At 48.2% G+C, this 22,841-nt stretch overlaps 1 protein-coding gene across 1 annotated transcript in view; it reads left to right on the top strand.

Moving 5' to 3' along the window:
* LGR4 (leucine rich repeat containing G protein-coupled receptor 4) overlaps positions 1–22,841 on the top strand; it is a 172,005-nt gene that overhangs the window by 81,121 nt on the left and 68,043 nt on the right. The window contains exon 3 of the mRNA XM_063944411.1: positions 21,515–21,586. Within this exon, the coding sequence (XP_063800481.1) occupies positions 21,515–21,586 (72 nt within the window). The remainder of the gene's footprint in view (positions 1–21,514; positions 21,587–22,841) is intronic.

Genomic DNA, 22,841 nt, shown 5'->3' with positions numbered 1-22,841 from the left:
CGTTGCCACCTAGATGGACAACCAAGACCCTAGGGACTCCATGCTTGCTGGCCTGGCTAACTAGCCTACTCTTCAGCTCGCTCCACATCATCCCTCGCCAGCCAAGCCATCTAACACCCTGTGCTCCAGGCAACGCCTGAGCCCCCTCCGATGCCACAAACTTGGCCGCCCAGTACACATAGGAGTGGCCGACCACCCAAATAGCCAAATTGTCTTCAACCCAACCTGAAGGGGAAAAGAGGGGTAAAATTGATTACTAAAGCTTCATTAATTGCTTTCACCTGAAGGATCTGCCAAAAAGAAAAAACTTATAGATCTCGCTATTGCAGCAGTCACGGCCTAGCCGATCTGCACCATGCTTCCTTGCCAATCTGAAGCGAACATAGACACACAAAGGGGAAGTTCAAAATAAATTCAAACGAAATTAAAAGGGGGGGGGGGAGGGGGGGTATAAAATGGGAAACACATGTAATAACTCAGCTGGAGGTGAAAGCGTAAAGACCTGCTGAGGGACTCTGATTAGAACAGATTAGCCGAATTGTATATTAGAATTCAGTCCGTCAAGTCAGGCAAAAAATCGCAAAATAACTCCAGACCCCCGCTGCCGACTCATGCCAGCAACGACGAGTAGCTAATCCCTGAGTAGGATAAAAAGGGGGAAACCAACAGACGCACAATACCATAATTTACAGAACTGTAACAACATAATACAAACGCAAATAAACAGAGCGCCATGCGCAATCCGCCTTCTCATGCCACGGGGCGAATATATCGTCTGTAACTTGACGACTTCCATCGCCCCACCGCCTGGATTTCAGTTCTGGACAAACCCGCTGCCGCAGCCGACGTCGCAGCGCCTATTCGAAAGGAATGGGTACCGAACGCAGCGGGTGGGAGGCCCAAGCCTGTCAAACAACGCCTCAGCATCCAACGAAACTGGTATTTCGTCACCGGCAGCCCGTCATAATGCAATAGCCATGACCCCCTCCTAGCGGGCCGCACCGCCACATATTGCACAGCCAGACCTACTGGGCAAACGCTCTCCTCCTGTGCCGGAACCAAAGTGACCCAGCGACCTTTCCCCACTTGGTCCGTCTTAGAGCGCCGCAATCTACACAGCAAGGACCTCTCACCCACTACCACGTCTCCGACCAGCATGCGCGAATCTGCTCTCTTGGAAGGCGCTACCAACTCCGATACCCTAAAGGCCCCGTGGTAAGCCATTGAGAACGCCAAACTGAACAAAAGCGTCTCAAACCTGGACGACGCGACTCGCCCCACCGCCGCGATGACGGCCGGCAACAAAGCCGCATCGATGGGCCGCCTCCCATCTGGAGGCGTCGGCGCTACTCGCGCCCACCCTTTCATAGCCTTCCGCAGAACATCGTTTTTTGTCACAACGGGGACGCCCCGCAGCTTGCAGAAAAACGAGACTCCAGCCAAGTACCGGGATACCACCACACGGGACCTACCGGAAACATACAGCTGCCAAATAAAAGAAAGCATCAGCCGATGCCTGCTCTTACCTTTCTGCTGACGACCTTGGACAAACTCCTCCCATTCGTTCCAGGCTTGTCCGTAGGCCTTGAGCGTGGCTGGCGCGACTGACCGCAGCGCTAGACCCTCCAGTCCGGCCCGATCACCTGCCAAACATAACCGGGACAATGAAAACCTTGCTCGTCGGCCTCGGGTGCCAACAACCAAAACCTCTCCCACTGTCCTCGCGACAAAGCGTCGGCAATTCCATTCTCCAAACCGGGCACATGTTGCGCGCGGAACCACAGGTTCCTGCGCAAGCATGTCAAAAGCAATTTCCCTAGCACCCGCAGAACCACCAACGACTTTGCCCTCTGGTTATTAATGGCATGCACCACGCCCAGATTATCGCATCTAAACATTATGCTGCGATTAGCCAGCCGATCGCCCCAGACCTCCAACGCTACCATAATGGGAAAAAGCTCCAGAAGCACTAGATCTTTTGTTAGACCTTCGCTATGCCATTTTGCCGGCCAGGATGCCGCGCACCAAGATCCCTCCAGAAAACAACCGAATCCAGAGGCACCCGCTGTGTCGGTGAACAGCTGCAACCGCTCGCTGTCCACCGCTGGCGCTTGCCAATATGCACACCCCGTTGAACTCCTCCAGGAACGAGGCCCATATGGCCAAATCCCTTTTTATTTCGGAGGACAAACGCACAAAGTGATGTGGCCTGGCACACCCCGCCGTCGCCCTTTCCAGCTTCCGGCAGAAAACCCTGCCCATCGGTATTACCCGACAAGCAAAGTTCAACATGCCCAGCAAGGACTGCGCCTGCCGCAGCGTGACTTTACGCGACCCTTCGAACCGGCAAATGGAGTCGCGGAGCTTCGAAACCTTGTCCCGGGGCAGCAGACACTCTCCCGCCACCGTGTCAATCTCAATCCCCAAAAATGACAAGCATGAGGCCGGCCCCTCTGTTTTTTCCACGGCCACGGGCACACCGAAGTGGTAAAATAGAGCTCGGATGCTAAAAAGCAAGTCCCCGCACCGCGTAGCATTAGCCGGACCCGCACACAAAGTCATTGAGGTAATGTGCAACCCCGTGACCCCCTGACGAAGACTCCACGCACCAATGAAGAAACGTGCTAAAACGTTCGAAAAATGAGCATGAAACGGAACATCCCATCGGCAAACATTTGTCGATGAAATACTCCGCTCCAATCCGGAAACCCATAAAACGGAATGAGTCCGGATGCAACGGCAATAACCTAAAAGCTGATTCAACATCAATCTTAGCCATAAGGGCCCCGGTCCCGTAGCTGCGGACCATCTCTAGCGCCTCGTCGAATGACTGATACACCACCGAGCAATGAGCCGGCGGTATTGCGTCATTGACCGACGCCCCTAACGGGTAAGAAAGATGCTGGATGAGCCGGAAAGCGCCTGGAGTCTTCTTAGGAACCACCCCGACCGGAGAGATGACCAAATCATCCACCGGGGGTGACAAACGGTCCCTCCATCCTGCCCAACCTGACCTCCTTATCCACTTTCTCCCGAAGCACTCCCGGCAAGGCTCAGGCAGATTGGAGGTTCCTTTGTGCCCGCACGGACACCTCACTCGCAACAGGCAAGCGAAAACCAAACTTAAAACCGTCAAACAAAAATTTTGCATCCTCTCTATTCGGATACAATTCCAACCACCAGCCCATAGTCCCCAACTTAATTGGTGTTGGAGCTCTGCGGAGCGGACCCGCTCGCGGCCTGCTTGGGGTACGCTTGCTTACCCCGCGCTCCCTGTCTACCGCCTTTGAAACAAGAGGAGGCTGGGTGGGATCCACCACACTGCAAGCAGGAGTGACGAAAACGACACTGCTTGCCAAAGGAACATGTTCCGCTGTTAAAAGCGAAACACTTTCCTCTCCTCTCGTGGCGGAACGCCCTCCTGCCCGGCCGGCCGATCCACCTGCCTTGGCAAATCCGCCGTCCACGCCGGACGCCTGGGCTGATGGCCCCGCGCGTCGCCCATCCGTCTCCTGTTTCCGGGGTTCCTCCTCCTGTTGCGAGGCCCGGGTTACTTTGAGCCAGACCTCCACATCCTTAAATCCGAAGTCCATGACCCGCAAGCCATCCTGTTTCTCCCGAAACTCCTGATCATACCGACGCCACTCCGAGCCCAAGGATGTGCGCTGCATGTCGTGTACGAGATGCAGATACCGGATTACATTCATGTGCTCCTCCGGCCTATCCTCCAAGTAGCATGCCGCAAATACGCAGAACCCGGCCAGCCAATTATCGAAGGACCGGAAAGCCTCAGCCCCCATGCCCTTCTTTGCGGCCGCTGCCTTATAATCCTTCTTCATGGCCCTTGTTAAAACGAAAACGTCCACGAAGTCACCCCTACGAATCTTCTTGCGGCAGCTATCCCGCAGCCCCCGCATTACTGCGGTGTAGTCGCAGCGAACGACCCCGGGCAAATCGCGGCGCTTCTTGGCCCTACGAGCTTCCTCGCTATCCCGCTTGCGCCGCTTACGCCTCTTCTGCTGCTTTGCCGCCCGCTTGGCGAATTTCGTCGCCCTCTTCCTCGCCCTAGTAGTGCTACTTACTTCGGACGCCTGCGACGACAAGGAAGATGAAGAGGAGGAAGAAGAAGAGCTGCGCGAACTAGAGCTTGCGGAGGACCCCGATACTGACTGCACCACCTCACCTGATGCTGTCGACTGTTCCGACATGGAATCCTCTGGCGCGTCAACCTCGACGTCTTCATCCATGAAGCCTGCCATCCCTTCGTCCTCGTTCTACAAAAGACAAAGAAGAGGGGGACCCGGCTCGCACTCGCGGCGCATGCCGAGCCCCACGAGCGGGGGGCCCTGCGCCCACGCGCCCCTGCCCATCCCGTCCTTGCCCTAGCTCCAATTCCGCAGCGGCTGCTCCAAGCTCCCGGCAGGCGCGGGCCACCCGCTGCGCTGCTGAAGCTCCCCGCCTGCCGAACCCGCCTGCCTCTGCAGACGCGCCGGAACTTGCTGCCGCCCTTGGGGAGGCCACCGCGGCAAGCGGCCCCAACGCCTCCACCACTGTGGCCAGGGCCGACGCCAGTGCCCCGGGAGGGTTCCGACCGCCGCGAAAACCGGTAACGGACCCCGAAGGACCCCCGGCCAGCGCCCGAGCGCGATCCCGCCGCCCGACGGTCGTGCTCCCGGCACCCGACGTCCGCCGCCCAGGCGGGAAAGCGGGGGCACCCCTGTCGGAACCCCCACTCTCCCCATCAGAAAACGCCTCCTCCCCTTGGAACTCAGAGTTATCCCCCGAACCTGGGGAGGAGCCGCCATCCTGCCACGCAGCGCGTGCTGCGGCCCTCCGGCCGCTGACCCATTCCCTGTCGCCCCTCCTCCCCCGGAAGCCACTGTATTCTGGCTCCGGTGAAGTATTTTGGGTAGACAGGGAGGGCCGCGGTGCTGCTGCGTGCGGTCCCGCGCGTACAGCACCTCCCACGGTGGGCACGCGCGCCGTGTACGCGCCCCAGCACCGCTCACTGAAAGGACCTCTTGCCCCTGCCTTGGTCTCTCCTGCCCAGCGCTGCCTTCAACTGACATGCGCTGCACCCCCCTGTCCGTCCCCCTCCCCCGGCCCCTGCCAGCCCCCGGCTGCCGGGGAGCTATGAGAGGGGACAGAAGCGCTGGTGATGTCCCTGCGCGCCCCCGTGCGCGGTTGCGGCCACTTGCGGTGAGCGCGGGCGCACCTCGTGCGCGCGTCCCACTGCCGCCCGCCGTGAATGTCCCAGCCGCCGCATCCACTGCTGCGCGAGGCTCAGATACAGGCCCCGCGCGGCGAACAGGCGACCTCTGTCCGGCCCTCTCCCCCTGCCCGGCACTTCCACCCGGCCGCGGCAAGGGGGGGGAGATAGAGGCCGGGTCTGCCCGCATCACCTGGCGCCCGCGGGCGCCCGACGCCGACACTGCCTCCGCTGCACCCGGAGGCGAAGGCCGAAGCCCGTCAACCCCCGGGCGGCCTGGACGGACCTCCGGCGCCCCCCGCCGCCCGTAACTAGCCGGCAACGCCTGCCCGGCCCCAAGCGGCGAGGCCGATCCGGCCCGCCGAGTCGCTCTCCTGCCCGCGCCCGTGGAGGCTCTGGGGGACGGAGCCCCGTCCCCCAGGCCAACCACCCCTTCCCCTGGCTCAGCTCCACCGCTAGAACTGCGGTATCGAGCTGGAGGCCCAGCGGAACGGTGAGGGCGGGCAGACATGCTGACACTGAAGTATGGCACTGGCAGGGGGGGACACAGCAGAATTGCACCCAAAATTGCCACAAAATATGTGTGGACAATATTAATGTCTGCACAGCAGTATGCTGACACTGAAGGATGGCACTGGCAGGGGGGAACACAGCAGAATTGCACCCAAAATTACCACAAAATGTGTGGACAATGGGGGTAATTCCAAGTTGATCGCAGCAGGAATTTAGTTAGCAACTGGGCAAAACCATGTGCACTGCAGGGGAGGCAGATTTAACATGTGCAGAGAGAGTTAGATTTGGGTGGGTTATTTTGTTTCTGTGCAGGGTAAATACTGGCTGCTTTATTTTTACACTGCAAATTAGATTGCAGATTGAACACACCACACCCAAATCTAACTCTCTCTGCACATGTTAAATCTGCCTCCCCTGCAGTGCACATGGTTTTGCCCAACTGCTAAAAAAATTCCTGCTGCGATCAACTTGGAATTACCCCCAATATTAATGTCTGCACAGCAGTACTCACCAAGGCAAAATCTCCACAAGAGAGATCTAAAATGGCCTCACCTTTCTTATATATCACAAACCCTCCCCTTCAAAAAGGGCAGTACTTTCTTCACAGCTAGGTCCACCCCTCACCAGATGTTTAACTCTTTCCTTTCCTATGCAGTCAATTCTCTCTCCATATCTTCTAATGTGTACACAGCCTAATTTCATTTTCGTTGCAGACCATTATTAATCTGGGTCAGTGGTTCATTTTTGGACAGTTCTGCTGCTAGTGTCCAGTTTGATAATTGACCTAATTGGCATCTCCGTTGCTTTGTTGATGGATAACTTAAGTGATAGAGTGGTCTCCATCTGTAGCCTGATTGAAGCTACAGGAGTGGTACCTCTGTGATTACCACTGCAGGCCGCCAACTCCCTCTCTGTGTAAAGATTGTATGTCCAACCTTTGTTTCAGTGGGTTTGCTATGTAAAGTGCAGTGCATCCTATTAGGCGAAAGGCACTATATTAATATTGTAGCGAATCACATCATGAAATGAGTCGTATACCGCTTTTACGACAAAAACCTAGGTCCAAGCTGGATTTCCGGACATGGATACAACCCAGGTCAGACCCAGTTTACAGTGCGCCTTGGTTCCAGATTATCAGTGAGTTGGCCTTGTTTACACTGAACCCTGGTCTGCCTTGCATGTCACTCTCAGACACTCCCTTGAGGCGGACCTCTGCATACCCAGCCAGTCAGCAGCTTTTAAATATAACTCGCGTCACGCTTTTTACACAGCACCCTTGTACCCCTTTCACACCGCACAAATAACCCGGCATCGACGCAGTATATTGCCATGTCGACGTGGGTCGCTGTGCGGTGTGAAAGGGGTCAGTCCAGAATTTCCGGGTCGCCTGACCCGGAATTTCAACCTGGAAATAAAGAAGAGTTATTACCGGGATGCGGACCCGGTATTGCGTTCTGAAGGCACCATTACCCGGCTCTGACCCTGGTAGCTTCGAACAGAATTATTTTTCAGGACCCTTTTACACTGAGCCACAACCCGGGGGTAACCCGGCAATAACCCAGTGGCGGTGGAAAAGGGGTGTTAGTTGTTCTTTTACAAACACTGTGAGTATTCAGACGTACAGAGTGGAAAAATAAATGCATGTTTTTTTTTGTGTAACTGTTTACTGTTGCCCTATGTTTCAAAGCGTTAAACATTAAATTCATTAAAATGTAATAGGCTAGATGCATCATCACTTGGAAAGTGATAAAATGGAGAATGAAAAAGTACCAGCCAATCAGCTCCTAACTGCCATGTCACAGGCTGTGTTTGAAAAATGTCAGTTAGGAGCTGATTGGCTGGTACTTTTTCACTCTCCATTTTATCACTTTCCAAGCGATGATACATCTAGCCCAATATATTTTATATTTATTTCATATTTTGTTTTGTGTTATATGTTTATATATTATATGTTTGGTAGTCATGAAAGCTCTTGTTCATGTGTAAATTAGCCTAGATATGTAATTACCCCCAAATCAGGTAATTACCTGAGAGCTAATCCATCTGCTACGGATCCGTGCGCCCAGGTATTGCCTTGATGTTGAAGGTTTAATATGTCTTCTAAGAAAAAAAAAAAAAAAAAACATGTCTGAAGGCTAAGAAATGTGTCATCTTCCGTTCCCTCAGCCCGGCAGGCATTATTTATATCATCTGAAGAGTTTGTGTCTAGTGCTAATAGTGCACATCCCCTCCCCGCCCCTAATTATGAGGTTCTTGACCCTTATAAGCAGTAAGTCCGTCAACGGCCCACGAATATTTGGCAGGCATGTTAGAAAAACCTTTCGCATACTCGGCCAGTTGTATCCTGTTTCCTGGAAGATTGCCAGAGAGAGGAAAAGCGGATGCTGCTTGAATTGCTCCTCTCTGTTAGTTGGTTTAGCAGGCTGAATAAACAGGAGTTGCCTTGAGGTAGGCAGCTCATCTCTACTTAAAGTCACGCAACAGCTCTTGGTTGCAGCATGTTCCTCCACAATAAACCGGGGACATCGGTTAAATGAGCATTGTCTCTCTTTTTTTTTTTTTTTTCCCTTTGTCCTTCTTTTTCTTCAGGAGATGATATTTACCTCCATCCCTGCATCAGCCATGTTATATCTAGCTCTAGCCTATGTTTTGACTAATCCCAGTGATAAAGGCAACACAGAATTTGGATGCGTCTATAAATGTGCAATATATTTTATGGCTGTTTCTTCTGAGTCAGTATGGATAGTGTAATAATGGTTAGCATTACTGCCTCACAGCACTGAGGTCCTGGGTTCAATTCCCATCACGTCCAGAACTGTGTTGAGTTTGTATGTTCTTCCCCGTATTTGCGTGGGTTTCCTCTGGGTACTCTGGCTAGCACCCACAATCCAAACATATGGTAAGTTAATTGGCTCCCATAGGCGTCGGAACGGGGGGGGGGGGGGGGCAAGGGGGCAGCTTAACCCTCCCAAACATGATCGAGGCGCTGGTGCGGGGGAGCGCTTCCTTCTGCATCCCTGTAAGCGGCTACAACTTTAAAAGCAATGTGCTGGCGCAGGCAGGGTGCGGGGCCCCTTCTATACTGCCCAGCTGTCTCTTCACTGGTGATGTATTACAGGGAGGAGGCGTGGCTGTGGTCCCGGAATGCGACGCCTCCTTCCAGTAATGCATCACCAAGGAAGAGACAGCCGGCCAGTACAGAAGGGGCACTGCACCCTGCCTGCGGCAGCACACTACTTTAAAAGCCGCCCACGGGGATACAGGGGTAAGCGCTCCCCCGCACTGATGGGGGGGGGGGGGGGGTTTGAAGGAGAGGAGACCGGCACCACGGGAGGGGGGCGGAGGTTGAAGGAGAGGCGCAAAAATTAAATTCAAACTTGCCCCCCCCCCTGCGTTAAATCATTCTGGTGCCCCTGTTGGCTCCCAATGAAAAATAACCCTGGTCTGTAAGTGTGTGCATGTACTGTACTGTACTGTGTGTTTAGGGCAGACTAGATGGGCCAAGTGGTTCTTATCTGCTGTCAGATATTATTATATTCTATAATTATGGAGTATTTGAAATGTTTTTGTTTATCTGTAGCTGTTGCGTTTAACAGTAAGAATGCGCAAAGAACTTATGAGGCCATTTATTATTGAGTTGAGGATAAAGAATTTTTATTGGGGGATATGTATCAAGGATGGCTTTCATTAGGTCGACAACGTTTGGTCAACATGCATTAGGTCGACGTGGTTATTAGGTCTACATGTACTGCGTCGACATGGAAAAAGGTCGACATGAGTTTCTTACAATTTTTTTGCCCTTTTTCATACTTAACGATCCACGTGGACTACAATTGGGAACGGTAACCTGTGCCGAGCACAGCGGTAGCAGAGCAAGACATCACAATGCAATAATTGGGGTTCCCCGTCACTTTTCGAAGAAAATGACACCAAAAAAAGTTTAAAAAAACTCATGTCAACCTTTTTCCATGTCGACCTAGCACATGTTGACTTAGTGATCATGTCGACCAAACTTTATCAACTCCATGTATGTCGACCTAATGAACCACACCCATGTATCAAACCTTTGAAAAAGATAAAACGGAGAGACTTAATGGGTCCAGCCAGCCACCTTCTAACTAACCTTTTACAGGCTGTTTTTGAAAAAAGACAGCTAGGAGTTGATTGGTTTGTGCTTTATCTCTCTCCCAGGTTTGAGACATCTACCCCTCTGTATTGCCCATTATCGCAGTGATACAAAATGTTGTACCTCAGCTATTTATTATATGTAGCCTCACTTTTGCTGGTCCTGAGTGCTGGATAGAGTTTGTGCCACCCTGTGTTGGAAACTTTTTCTGCTTGGTGAATTGCTTGAGGCTCCTGTTCCCATAGACTGCTGTAGTGACAAACAATATAGTAACAAGTTGTGATTTCCCCATAGTTAACCTTTTTAATAAATGGTAAGAAGTAGGGACAAAGCCTTTCTACTGCTTTTTTTTCGTCAAAGGTTTGTCTGGTCCTTGCTTCAAAAATAGACCCTTCATTGTGCAATATGGCAGATTTTAATAATTGGTAACTGATCTTGACAGGCTTTCGGATGTTGTTTGCGTTATGCCCCATTACTCACTGTTTTGCCTGAAACAATTTACTTGCAGATGTGAACAGACCACTTTTTTAAGATACATACAAAACAACAAGCGCAGTAGATTTGTGCCTGGCAAAGTCTTATGGTGTGTGCACACGGTGAGATTTTTTCTTATATAGTCAAAATCGCAAGAAAAGTTAGTGCAAATCGCAAGGTATTATGCCACTTGCGATCCCGATGCGCGGTCCCGCCAGGTCGGTATCGCAAGAAAAGAGAGACTGTGCAGGCAAGTCAATCCTTGCTAGATCGGTGTACTATCTAGTTCATCTCACGTCAATGACATCTCACATAAGCTAAAATCGTAAGCACACATCGTCCATATCTCAAGAAAAGTTAGTCCAAATCGGTGGTGCTGGGCTCCGGGGAGTTCTGGGGAAATCGCAAAGTGAAAATCGGACATAGCAAGGATCTCACCGTGTGTACACACCATAACACTTAAGCTTGCAGAAACAGCTGAAAAACGGATCACCTTGAAGTCGCAATGATTTGTCTGATTTGGTAACAGTGAGGCATATGTATTAACCTGAAGAAGGGATAAAGCAGTGATAAGCGCAAGGTGGTAGTGCACCAGCCAATCGGCTTGTAACCGTCAATTTACATATTGGAGCTGATTGGCTGGTGCGTTATCACCTTGCACTATCACTGCTTTATCCCTTTTCCAGGCTTAGTACATCTGCCCCAGTGTTTCTTACAATAAAATGCAATTTATGTTACACATCAGTGCCTGTATAACTTATAAGGCACCACAAGAGTTCCGTGGCGCAATACAAAGGAATAGGAGAAGGTACATAAGTACAAACTTGTACAATTGCACAACACATAAATACATCATTTGCATTTAATGGCATAACTACTGTATGTAGACAGAAGCAATGTAGAGAGGGCTCTGGCTCGCATGAGTTTATAGCATACAGTCTAGCTTTGATGATATGAACTGTTTATACTTGTTACTGAGAGTAACGATAATTTGTGGCCCTTGTGAAGGTAGGAGGCTCTTTATGTCACGTTGCCCTGTTCTAATGCCATGCTGCTATTGTAGGTAGTGGCCCATTAACTTCTTATTATTGGTCTAGAACAGAGGTTCCCAAACACGATCCTCAAAGGCATCCTATCCGTCCAGGTTGTAAGGGTAATCAAGCTTGTGCACAGGTGACTTAATCATACCCCTTTCAGACTGACCATAGCCGGGTCGCACCCGGGAATGTGTACACAGGTGCTTCCCAGGTGCCACCCGGCTTGAGACCCCATCAGACCTGCGGCCCGACCGGCATATTGCCGGGTTGGTGACGTCACCACTGACGCTACCGGAGGCGGTGCTTGGAGATAATCATCTCTGAGCACAGCCTCCTCCTATGCAGAGAACGGGTGCCGGGGCGCCTTGACTCGGCTTACCCGTTCAAACTGCACCGCATCCCGGGTCAATTCCGGATCCAGCCCAGGTCGAGACCTGGGCTGAAATGCCAGGACACTCGACCTGGGATATTCTTTCAGGACCCATTCACACTGAGCAAATTCCCGAGTTGATGCGCATTCATGTGCAATACCCCGGGAAATATTTGTCAGTGTGAAAGGGGTATTAGTACCTCAGTCAGTCTGATTTAACCATCTTTGCTCAGCCATGGATATCCTTAAAACCTGGACCGTTAGAATGTCTTGAAGATTGCGTTTGGGAACCTTTGGTTTAGAAGTTAGCCCCTTTCTACTGTGCCCATGATTGGGAAGTTGCTGTTAAGACGACACCAGCACCAGACATGGGGACATCCCATTAACGGAGCAGCAAAATTCATTCTTAAGAATTTCCTTTTTTGTTGGTTTACAACAGTTTGATACTGCATGTTACACCTTACCATCCCTATTAAACTACTTCTATTGGGTTTGCCTTCTGTTGCAATACATTGATTTAATTCTGCAATGTGCAAAATAAACAAGATTATTCATATACACTTTAAAGTGACATTATTCTGAAAAACATTACCAAATAACTTAAAGACAACCTGTGTTAAATAACTTTTTCAAATTCCTTTTCTTTAGTGCTACAGATTATTACCATTCCCTCTTTCCCATAAACCTTTTATTGGTGCTATTTTATGCACTGGCTGAAATAAAGACTTGATGGTGTATGTCAGAGCACTCGTCCAATCAGGAGAGAATTCATTTTGGTTACTGCATTACGGGGGTCATTCCGAGTTGTTCTCTCGCTAGCAGATTTTAGCAGCATTGCACACGCTAGGCCGCCGCCCTCTGGGAGTGTATCTTAGCTTAGCAGAATTGCGAACGTAAGATTAGCAGAATTGCGAATAGAAAATTCTTAGCAGTTTCTGAGTAGCTCGAGACTTACTCCTACACTGCGATCAGCTCAGCCCGTTTCGTTCCTGGTTTGATGTCACAAACACGCCCTGCGTTCGGCCAGCTACTCCCCCGTTTCTCCAGACACTCTCGCGTTTTATCCTGGCACGCCTGCGTTTTTCTGCTCACTCCCAGAAAACGGTCAGTTTCCGCCCAGAAACACCCACTTCCTGTCAATCACACTCCGATCACTTCAACGATGAAAATTCTTCGTTCGGACGTGAGTAAATCTACTAAGTTTTGAGCTAAAACACTTAGCTCATGCGCATGCGTATTTTCGCCCTAATCGCTCCGTTGCGAAAAACGTCAACGAGCGAACAACTCGGAATGACCCCCTATATCCTTCCTCTCCTGCTGCATCCATACATACTGTAAGTGGCTTCCCCCCCCCCCCCCAAATACAAAGACTGAGGTGGATCACTCTAAGCAGTCACTGAACAGTGATGTTAAAGATATATAATGTACTAATATATGTTACTTTTTGCTACACGCCCCTTTTAAACATGAGTTCTCTATCAGCTATGAACTATCACTTTGCATTGCCATCCTGACTGATAAACCGTGAATACTGGTTTACCATTAAGATGAATAATATGCGTAAAAAGGTAACTGACAAACGAGATATGACATGGGAAAGAGTTGTAATCTCACAGTAACTACCTGCTGTTAGGGTTATCGTTGTTTAATAGGGCTGCAAAGCAAACATGTTTGACCAGTAACCATATATGGAGGCCAGCGCCTTCCCAGATAGTCAGTCAGTGGTAGATATCTTTGAGGAAACAAGATTGCTAAAAAGGAAAAAAAAATATATATATATATATATATTGACTAGAGTAATTTCAGAAAATAAAATTTGAGATCCTCCTTGATCTGCAAGAGCAAGTACAGCGAATTGGTTTCCGTACTCTAGGTTGACACTGTCTAGGTCGACACATATTGGTCGACATTGAGTAGGTCGACACAATAAATAGGTTGACACTGCCATTAGGTCGACATGAAAAAAGGTTGACATGAGTTTTTCACTTTTTTTTTTTTTTTTTTCATTTTAGAACTTCTTCATACTTTATGGTCCACGTGGACTACAATTGGGAACAGTAACCTGCCCGAAAGTGAGCCATGCGAGGGAACGCAGTGCACTAATTGGGGTTCCCCGTCACTTTACGAAGAAAACTATGCCAAAAAACATAAACTCATGTCGACCTTGTTCATGTTAACCTAATGGCAGTGTCCACCCATTTCCCATGTCCACCCATTTCCCGTGTCGTGTCGATCCATTTCCCGTGTCGACCTAATGTATGTCTACCTAGACACTGTCGACCCTGAGTCCCCATACCCCAGCGAATTCCGGGTGTATAATCAGTCCTGGTTACTGGATGACTTATACAGCTGTTGTGAAAAGCTAACCATTTTTTAGACAATGGAGTACAATTGTTTAGGAGGGTACTGAGTTTCCATTAGGGTGTGGTACAAAATGTCAGCATTCATTATATTGACATGGACATTTGTCGATTGTTCACAATGTTGAAATTGCCAGAAAGTCAACTTTGTCATTGTCGACATAGCACTTTTAGCCAATTTTAACCCTATCCGCAGTTTAACTCTAACACTAAAATGTTCTGATATTCTATCGACATTATGCCACTGTCAACATTCTGTGCATGTCGCCATTGTGAATGTCAGCATTTTTACTATTTACATTATGTTGACATTCTGAATATCTACATGATTGCATACACTTTGTTATTCTTTCCAGTATCCTAGCTATTGCTCAGTTGCTTAGTCTGCATGAAGTTGGACTTATACAAATGAGTGTGGAAAACCTAACTGAAATGCAGTGCTTTATACTTGAGCTGTTTGTCCTGCATCAGATCCCCATTGTATACTGTCCAGTCTGTGTGGTAGGTGGCTAGCTTTGGGGATGGAGCAGGGAGGAAATATTTAACTAAAACTACGTCTTTACTTGAAAGTCGGGGTAAGCGTTAAGAATACAATTTGGTCTTTGTTTGTATCTTTAGACTACCTACAGTACCTGGAGGGCAGTTTTCTTTGGTTAGATGTTGCTGCAGTGTAGATATCCCTACTTTTATGATCAACCCCTTGGACAAATGGACTGGGTTTTATGCGATGGGACACCAGTGCACATGAAGGTCCATGTCTACTCTATTCTGCAGAGGAGAAGTATGCTTAGGTGGCACAGGGGTAGATGTACTAAGCCTTGGAGAAAGATAAACTACCAACCAATCCGCTGTCATTTTTCAAAAACACCCTGTAACCTGGCTGTTATTTTATCTATCTCCACTTTCTCCGACGGTTAGTACATATGCCGCTTGATCTCTCGCCACCTTATCACTCCTCCACAATCTAAAGAGGACTATGCTGAGGTGTGGTTATCACTTTAAAGTCCAACCTTCTACAGCTTTGGAACCACCTATTTCATGAAACTTTATATTGCTTGGTTTAGCCTAGTTGATAGCTTGAATAATTAAGTGAGGTGGTATCAAAATGATCTTTCCTCATTAATGTCACTTTGTGTGCTAATTATCTTGGTACATTTAGTCTGAGTGTTCCTAGAAATACCATTCTCTGCTGAAGCCTGAATATGTACTGTTAAATCATCTGTGATTCTTGTTACAATATAAAACAAAATACATATATAATATAATAAAATACTGGGCTAACAATCATATGGTGTTTGTAACATGGGCAGGCCACTTCAGTGGAGTAGTTGATTCTTTTTCGACAAGTTCTGGAAAGATTTATAAATACAAGATTTGCATTTTTATCTTTTTAATAACTCTTTATATACTGAAGTCGCAGTCGGGATCCTGACACGGGCGCTACCCGGCTGTGACCTGCGTCAGCCCCCTTTCACACTGCCGTCTCCTACCCGGCTTATTGCCGGGTCGGTAACATGACCTCCAAGCCCCGCCTGTACATTCTCTGTAAACGGGAAGGCGGGTCGATGCGATCTGGCTCCCGTTTACACTGCGCAGTTTGCCGGGTGAACACGTGTTCAACCCTGCAAACTACCCGAGTTGGAATACCGGGTCACTCGACCCGGATTATTCCAACTCTGCCCTTTTACACCGAGCAGCAACATGGGTTGTGCACACTCATGTCCAATAACCCATGTTATATGCTGGCGGTGTAAAAGGGGTATAAGTGATTTATATAATGCGCGCACACACATTCTGCAGCACTTCAGAGTATTCAGACATTCATATCAATCCATGTACCAGTGGAGCTTACACGCTGTATTCCCTTTCACATGGACACTTGAACCGTGCGGTTGGTATAAAGGTTAGTTTTGCTACTTTTCAGCAATGAGGTCATAGGTTCGATTCCCACCATGGCCCTAAGAGGGATGGAGTTTGTATGTTCTCTCCATGCTTAAGTGGGTTACCTCCCACACTGCCAAAACTATACCGGTAGGTTAATGGGTTTCAGACCAAAATGATTCCTATTGATTGTACATGTGGTTGACAATATATAGATTGTAAACTCCACTGATCCTGGGTGTGATGTGAATGGCCAAATATTCTCTGTAAAGCGTTGTGACATATGTGCACGCTATGTAATAGTGTGGGAGGAAACCCATGCAAACAGTGGGCTGAGGATGCAAATTCTACTCAGATAGGGCCCCGCATGATATTGAACCTATGACCCCACTTGCGGCAGGCCCATATAGCCATATAAATGTTATAATCTGATTTTGCTCGAAGAGGTTTGTTTGTTTGTTTTTTTCTCATTTGTCCAGTCATGTTACGACCTAACGGGAAAGTTATAATCTGTATTGGTTGTCATTTATCTTCTGTTAATTCATGGTTAGGAGGGCCTTGCTGTTAAACACCAGATGTAAAACCAATTAGCCAGCAATTATCAGCACATCCCCTTACTAATAGCCATGTAAAATGTGAAGAGCCGGCTGAAGAGAGCTCTGGGACAAACCCAGCGAGCCCCCACCACTCCACATGGAAGGATCTATACAGCTTGTGCTCAGCTTACCGTGTAAACTGATTCCTGCTGGCAGCCTGGTGGCTGAGATTACTAGGTGTGCCACATTTTAGCACTTGTCTGATTCTGCATTCAGTAAAGGGCTTGTGATATTTAATCCTCGGTGCAGCAAAGGTTGGACCACACAGAAAATGTTTATCAGGAAGCAGTACCAGGAGAGGAAAACAAGTCGGGAGGAAAGACTGTTCCGGGGAATGCACATCTAGAAGGGATTTCGGCTTTTCTTGGTGTTGATCCTTAAACATCGCCAGAATCTTACTTTGTGGCATTTAGGTGCCTGACGCTTTGATTTGTGTGTATCTCGGTATTTATCAAATTGCTGCCATTAGAGATCATCCATTCTTATATTTGTTAAATAAATAAATGTAAAAAAGTGATATGGAGTAAAGCACACCTAATGCCATTGAATGCACAGATAAAGTTTCGTGTAGAGGCTTTTTTGTTATTATTATCTTTATATGGCGCCACAAGGGTTCTTCAGTGCCTAATACCCCTTTTCCATCTACGATGCAGGTCGCAGCCGGGAGCCTGACACGGGTACTACCCGGCTGCGACCCGCATCGATGGCCCCTTTCCCAACAGCAGTCACCATCCCGGCATATTGCTGGGTTGGTGACGCCGCTGGTGACACGGAAGGGGCGGCGCAGGGAGATCACATGATCTCCCAGCGCTGCCCTTCCATACAGTGTAAACGGGAGCCGTGTTGCATCGACACGGCTTCCGTCTACACTACAACCCTACCCGGATCATTCCCGTGTCCTACCCGGGTAGGATTCCCGGGTCACTTGATCCGGGTTTTTGCAGAGGGAGCCATTTCCACTAGCACCCCCGTGCATTTACCTGTATTTTTTGAGCTAGTGGAAAAGGGGTATAAAACAAAGTACACATGAGAATAACAAGAAAACAGCTTCTTACAGTACAAGACAGGTGTAGGACAAGAACATGGTATATAAACATTCCTGCAGCAGCGGATGTGACCCTAAGCTGAGCATCAGGGTGGCAGAAACCAAGGGTTAGGCGCTGTTATAGGGAGTATGGAATTGGAGATAGTCTAAGTAAGAGAAGGAAAAGCACATGAGCGGAGAGGGCCCTGCTCGTGAGCACCTCCTACACGTAATGAAGGAATAAATAAAAGCAGATTGAGAAAGTGCTTTCATTTGTATCCGTATATTTCATATACAGTAGATGTGAGTTTCGACAACAGTCATGCTATCTATACTATGCTGTTAGGAAACACTGGTCCTCCCTAAAATTCATTCTGCAAAATGGTCACTGGTGCCTATGCAACCAGCACAGTTAGTGATATAATCTGCTTGCTGTGAACATTACAATGATCTGATTGGCTGCAAATTTTTGTCTCCGCCCACTTCCTGTTGAGGGTATTCCAGATGAATATTGACTATAATAATCTTAGTGATGGCCATTGATGGGCTATCCATCGAGGATGGTACCATTGATGGATAACCTTGATGGTGTAAAACCATCTGTAAATGAACCATCGTTGGTTTTACCCATCAACTGTCACCCTTGCATTACTATACAATGAAATGCAGGCCAATCAGAGCCCAGGGGCATGGCTTCATGGGTGTCAGGGGGAAACAAAAGAAACAAAAATTTGGTAGCACTGAACCATCGATGGTGGGAAACCCTCTGGTTCTCCCCCATCGATGGTAAAAGTATTCGACATCTGCCATAGACCATCGATTTCGAATCATCGATGGCTAATGGCCATCGCTAAATAATCTTAGCTGCCTTTAAAACTGAATGTGCAGTGCACCTTACCAGTAGTGGTCTGAATGGATTTCTGATTTACTCTTAAACTGCTCATTTGATGGTCATGCACAGTTTTTAAAAATGGGGCACTGCCCTCGGGGTCCTGAAGGCAAATGCAGTAGGCAATTTTTTTATTTCTATAGACCTTACATAGTACGAAGTGCAAATCTCATCATTCATATCAGTCTCTGCCCCAGTGGTGTTTACACTCCATTCCTGATGTTGTCAGTCCCGATCCACAGACCTCAAACGGGGTAGAGTGTTGTCCAGAACCGGGCGTTTCTTAATGATGGGTCTGGGCTTATTTTATCCCAATTTCACATGTCGTAACGTTAGAAGGTATGCAATATATATTCCATAAAACACACATGGTAATTGTCTCCAGACAAACCGATCCGTTGGAGAGCGGCACACCTGGTGAAAACCCACTCAAACACTGGGTGCAAGTACAAACTCCACACACATTGGTTATGTTGCCTCGTACAAAGTAATGTACCTAGTTCTAAAATGTCACTGTCCAAAAATGAATACATGACATTAGCTCTTTTTGTCCCTCTCTGTCATTACAGTTTATGAAGTGTGGCAGAATCACAATATAGTTCCTCCCAGGTGTGCTACAAAATATCAACATGGACTGAATGTGGACATGAACATTATGACAGCATTGTAAATGACGACACAGTTGGCATGCTTACTAAGGGGTATATTCAATTGAAGTCGAAAGCTGCCGTCTGACGAAAAGACGGCAGTTTTCGACTTTTTTAGGTCGGAAGGGGTTCCGACCTATTCAGTCTAACCCCAAATTATTCGACAAGTCGAGGAATTTGACTTGTCGAAAAGCACGTGGATCGGCGGAATAGCTGCCGATCCGCGTGCTTGTGTCGAAAATGGGGCCAGAACCGATAGGTTTTGGTCCCCTTTTTGACCATCTCAATTCGACTTTAAAAAAAGTTGAAGTGAGATGCGGGAGCAGAGACGGGGAGAGCCGTGGGCAGACGGGGGAGAGCAGCGCCGGAGAATGTGTCACAGCCGCCGCTCACAGCAGCGTCCACCCGGCTCCAGCAAGCTAGACCTCGCCGTGAACGGCGGCTGTGATGCAGGAGCAGAGATGGGGGAGAGGGGGAGCCGCGGGCAGATGGGGAGAACAGCGCTACAGCAGCGGGCAGCGTAGCCGGAGGATGTCACGGCCGCCGCTCACGTCAGCGTCCACCCAGCTCCAGCAAGCAAGACCTCGTGAGCAGCGGCTGTGACATCCACCGGCTACGCTGCCTGCTGCTGTAGCGCTGCCCCTCCCCCATCTGTCTGCGGCTCTCCCCATCTCAGCTCCCGCATCTCAATTCGACTTTTATTAAAGTCAAATTGAGATTGCATTAAATAGCCCAGGTCGGATCCATTCCGACAAATGCATGTCGGAATGGATCCTACTTCAATTGAATATACCCCATAGCCTATTTGTGCATTTAAACCTTAACTTGCAACGTAACCCTAACATGAACTTTTGACATTAACAATACCGGCATTCTGAATGTCGACATCCAAACCATATTGATATTCTGTGGTCGACGTTCTGACAACATACTGTTCCTACCACCATTTTAGAAGATCCGCACTAGGGGGCTAATTCGGATCCCTTAGGATCTGTGTCCTGATGCTCAAAGTATAGATGTTCAGCACTTTGCGCAGGCACAGAACGGGTCCTGTGACACAGGATGCAGTACGGCATCAGACGGTCAGTGATTTACAGTCTTATCCTATTCCGTGTGGGGGGGGGGGGGGGGGGCGATGAGGGCCTCCATTTGTGTAAACGGAGGAGCGAGGGAAGAGGCCAGGATCTCTGTTGTTGAACAGAGATTTCCTGGAATCTTAAGAGGATCTGCAACGGGCGGCTTGCGCGACCCCATGGGTGCCGCATGCCACCAGATGGTGCCGCAGTGATCCGCTGATATGTCCTAGGACACGGGTCAGATCATTACTGCAGCAAGAGTCGACTACTTCACAGGTTCTCAAACTCGGTCCTCAGGACCCCACACGGTTCATGTTTTGCAGGTTACCTGTAGATTTTTAAAGTGTGACAGTTGGTGATACACAGTGCAGCTGCTGGGTGACATGAAAAACGTGAACCGTGTGGGGTCCTGAGGACAGAGTTTGAGAACCACTGGTCTACTTGTAATACAGGGGCAGATGTATTAACCTGGAGATGTCCTAAGGAAGTGATAAACCAGTGATATGTGTAAAGTGATAAAGGCACCAGCCAATCAGCTCGAATATGTAAATTAACAGGATCTGATTGGCTGCTGCCTTTATCACCTTACACATATCACTGGTTTATCACTTCCTTATGCCGTCTCCAGGTTAATACATCTGTCCCACAGAGCTATCCAAGGAATAGCTACTCCAATCACACATGAATTGGCTCCAAGCTCCTTGCTTAAACAGGAATATTGGAGTTGCTTTGTGTACCCTAGGCCCAGTTCCACATGCGGCGTGGGGGATGTAGAGTTCCCGTGATATTAAAACCTCCTATAGCAACAGTTGTTTGTGCTTGCGTTTCTTTAGGCTGGATTTGTGAAACGCATTAAAGATGGGCAAAACTGGTCACGGCTTTGGCTGGGAGGAGGGATGTCTGTGAAAAGAAATCTCTAACTCCATATTTGTATAGCAAGCCGTAATACTAATAATGAGGCATCCTTCCTACATTACTGAACTAGGTCATTCTCCAGCTCTCATAATGACCGCTGGCACTTTACAAGCAAGAAACGATGGTCTGTCTGAGGCTTTGTCTGAATGGAAGAACTGTCCTTATTGTGCCCTTTCCAGGACTAATTATTGTAGAATGTCTTTGGTTTAACAAGTCACACATTCTTCACAATCAATTAGCGATGGCTCTAAAGATTACTAATGTGTATGTGTGTGGGGGGGTTTTGTCCTTCTTTTTCTCAACTCATTAATATAATTTTAATAAATTCTCGCTTTCTCTAATTTCCCCCCCCCCCCCCTCCTCCAAGTCTCAATTATTATTACAATTTTTCTTCCAGGCGGCTGGCGGGCAATGACCTCTCTTTCATCCATCCCATGGCCTTGTCTGGCCTGAGAGAACTCAAAGTTCTGTAAGTAATTGTGCAGTTTTGTTAGTAATTACATGCTTGCCCTGCTCTGTCAGCACAGCAAGCCTTTCCATTTAACCCTTCTGGGCCTGCTGGAAGTCTGTCATCGCTCCTTGGCGCAAGTCACACCTGCCTCTACAGACGCTGCATTTAGAGAAGTGTCCTGGATTTGTAGGTATCGCCAGCTTTGGGTTAATGATCCATTACAGGTGATTGCGTATAAAAGTTTTAGAGGAACTTTTTGTGGTTTTAAAACCCCATCCTGCACAACTTTAAAATTGTGGAGCATACTGTTCTATTTAGTGGCACAGGAGAATATTAACCTGTCAACTCCCAGACCCCCTCTGATTATAGCCCACCTGTTAAATCCCCAACCATCCATTTTCGCTACTGCATTATATAGCACAGTGAAAGTGGCTATCCTTCCTACTGTGTTCTACATAAACATATAGAACAGTAATCTGGGGTGCAAAGGAGAAATATTTCCCCCCCGCAAAACATTGATTAATCGGGAAACTTGTGTTTGTACAGGTAGTATGGGGATAGATTTACTTACCAGCCTGTTGACCAATAGAGTTAAATCTATTGGCGCTTTAAATTTAGTGATCCAAGTCACCGTTGAGAGGCAGCTTAGACAACCTGCAGTTTAGTAAATATACCTTTATACTACCTACACAAACACAAGTTTCCAGATTTTAATCAGTGTTTTATGGGAGAATTTTTTTTTAACTTTGCTCACCAGGTTATTGTGTGTAATCAGTTTGTCCTTCCTAAAATGGGTGTGGCTTCATTAAAATGGGTGTGGCTTTGCTTAAAGGGGCGTGGTGTTGCAGGAGAAGATTACCTTATACCCCAGTTTTGAGACCTGCACGCCGAGACATTGGTGACCACAACAAAAAATAATAATTCTGATTCATGCCCCTTACATTATTTGTCATTATTCCTCCTTATAGTAATGCCCCTTACACAGTATGCCACACACTGCAATGACCCTTAGACATTATGCCACACACCGTAATGTCTGTGACACATTATGACACAGACCGCAATGCCCATTATACATTATACCACATACAATGCCCATGATACAGTATACCACACACCGTCATGCCTGTGACATTATGACACACACCGCAATGCCCGGTATATATTATACCACATACCACATTGTCCGTGATACAGTATGCCACACATCGCAATGCCCATTACACATTAAGCCATACAGTAAGGCTTCTAATTACTTTTAAGTTACCTGATC

Source organism: Pseudophryne corroboree, chromosome 11, assembly GCF_028390025.1.
Source record: "Pseudophryne corroboree isolate aPseCor3 chromosome 11, aPseCor3.hap2, whole genome shotgun sequence".
NCBI lineage: Eukaryota > Metazoa > Chordata > Amphibia > Anura > Myobatrachidae > Pseudophryne > Pseudophryne corroboree.
The sequence above is the reverse complement of the archived record's forward strand: the minus strand, read 5'-3'. Positions and strand labels throughout refer to the sequence as shown.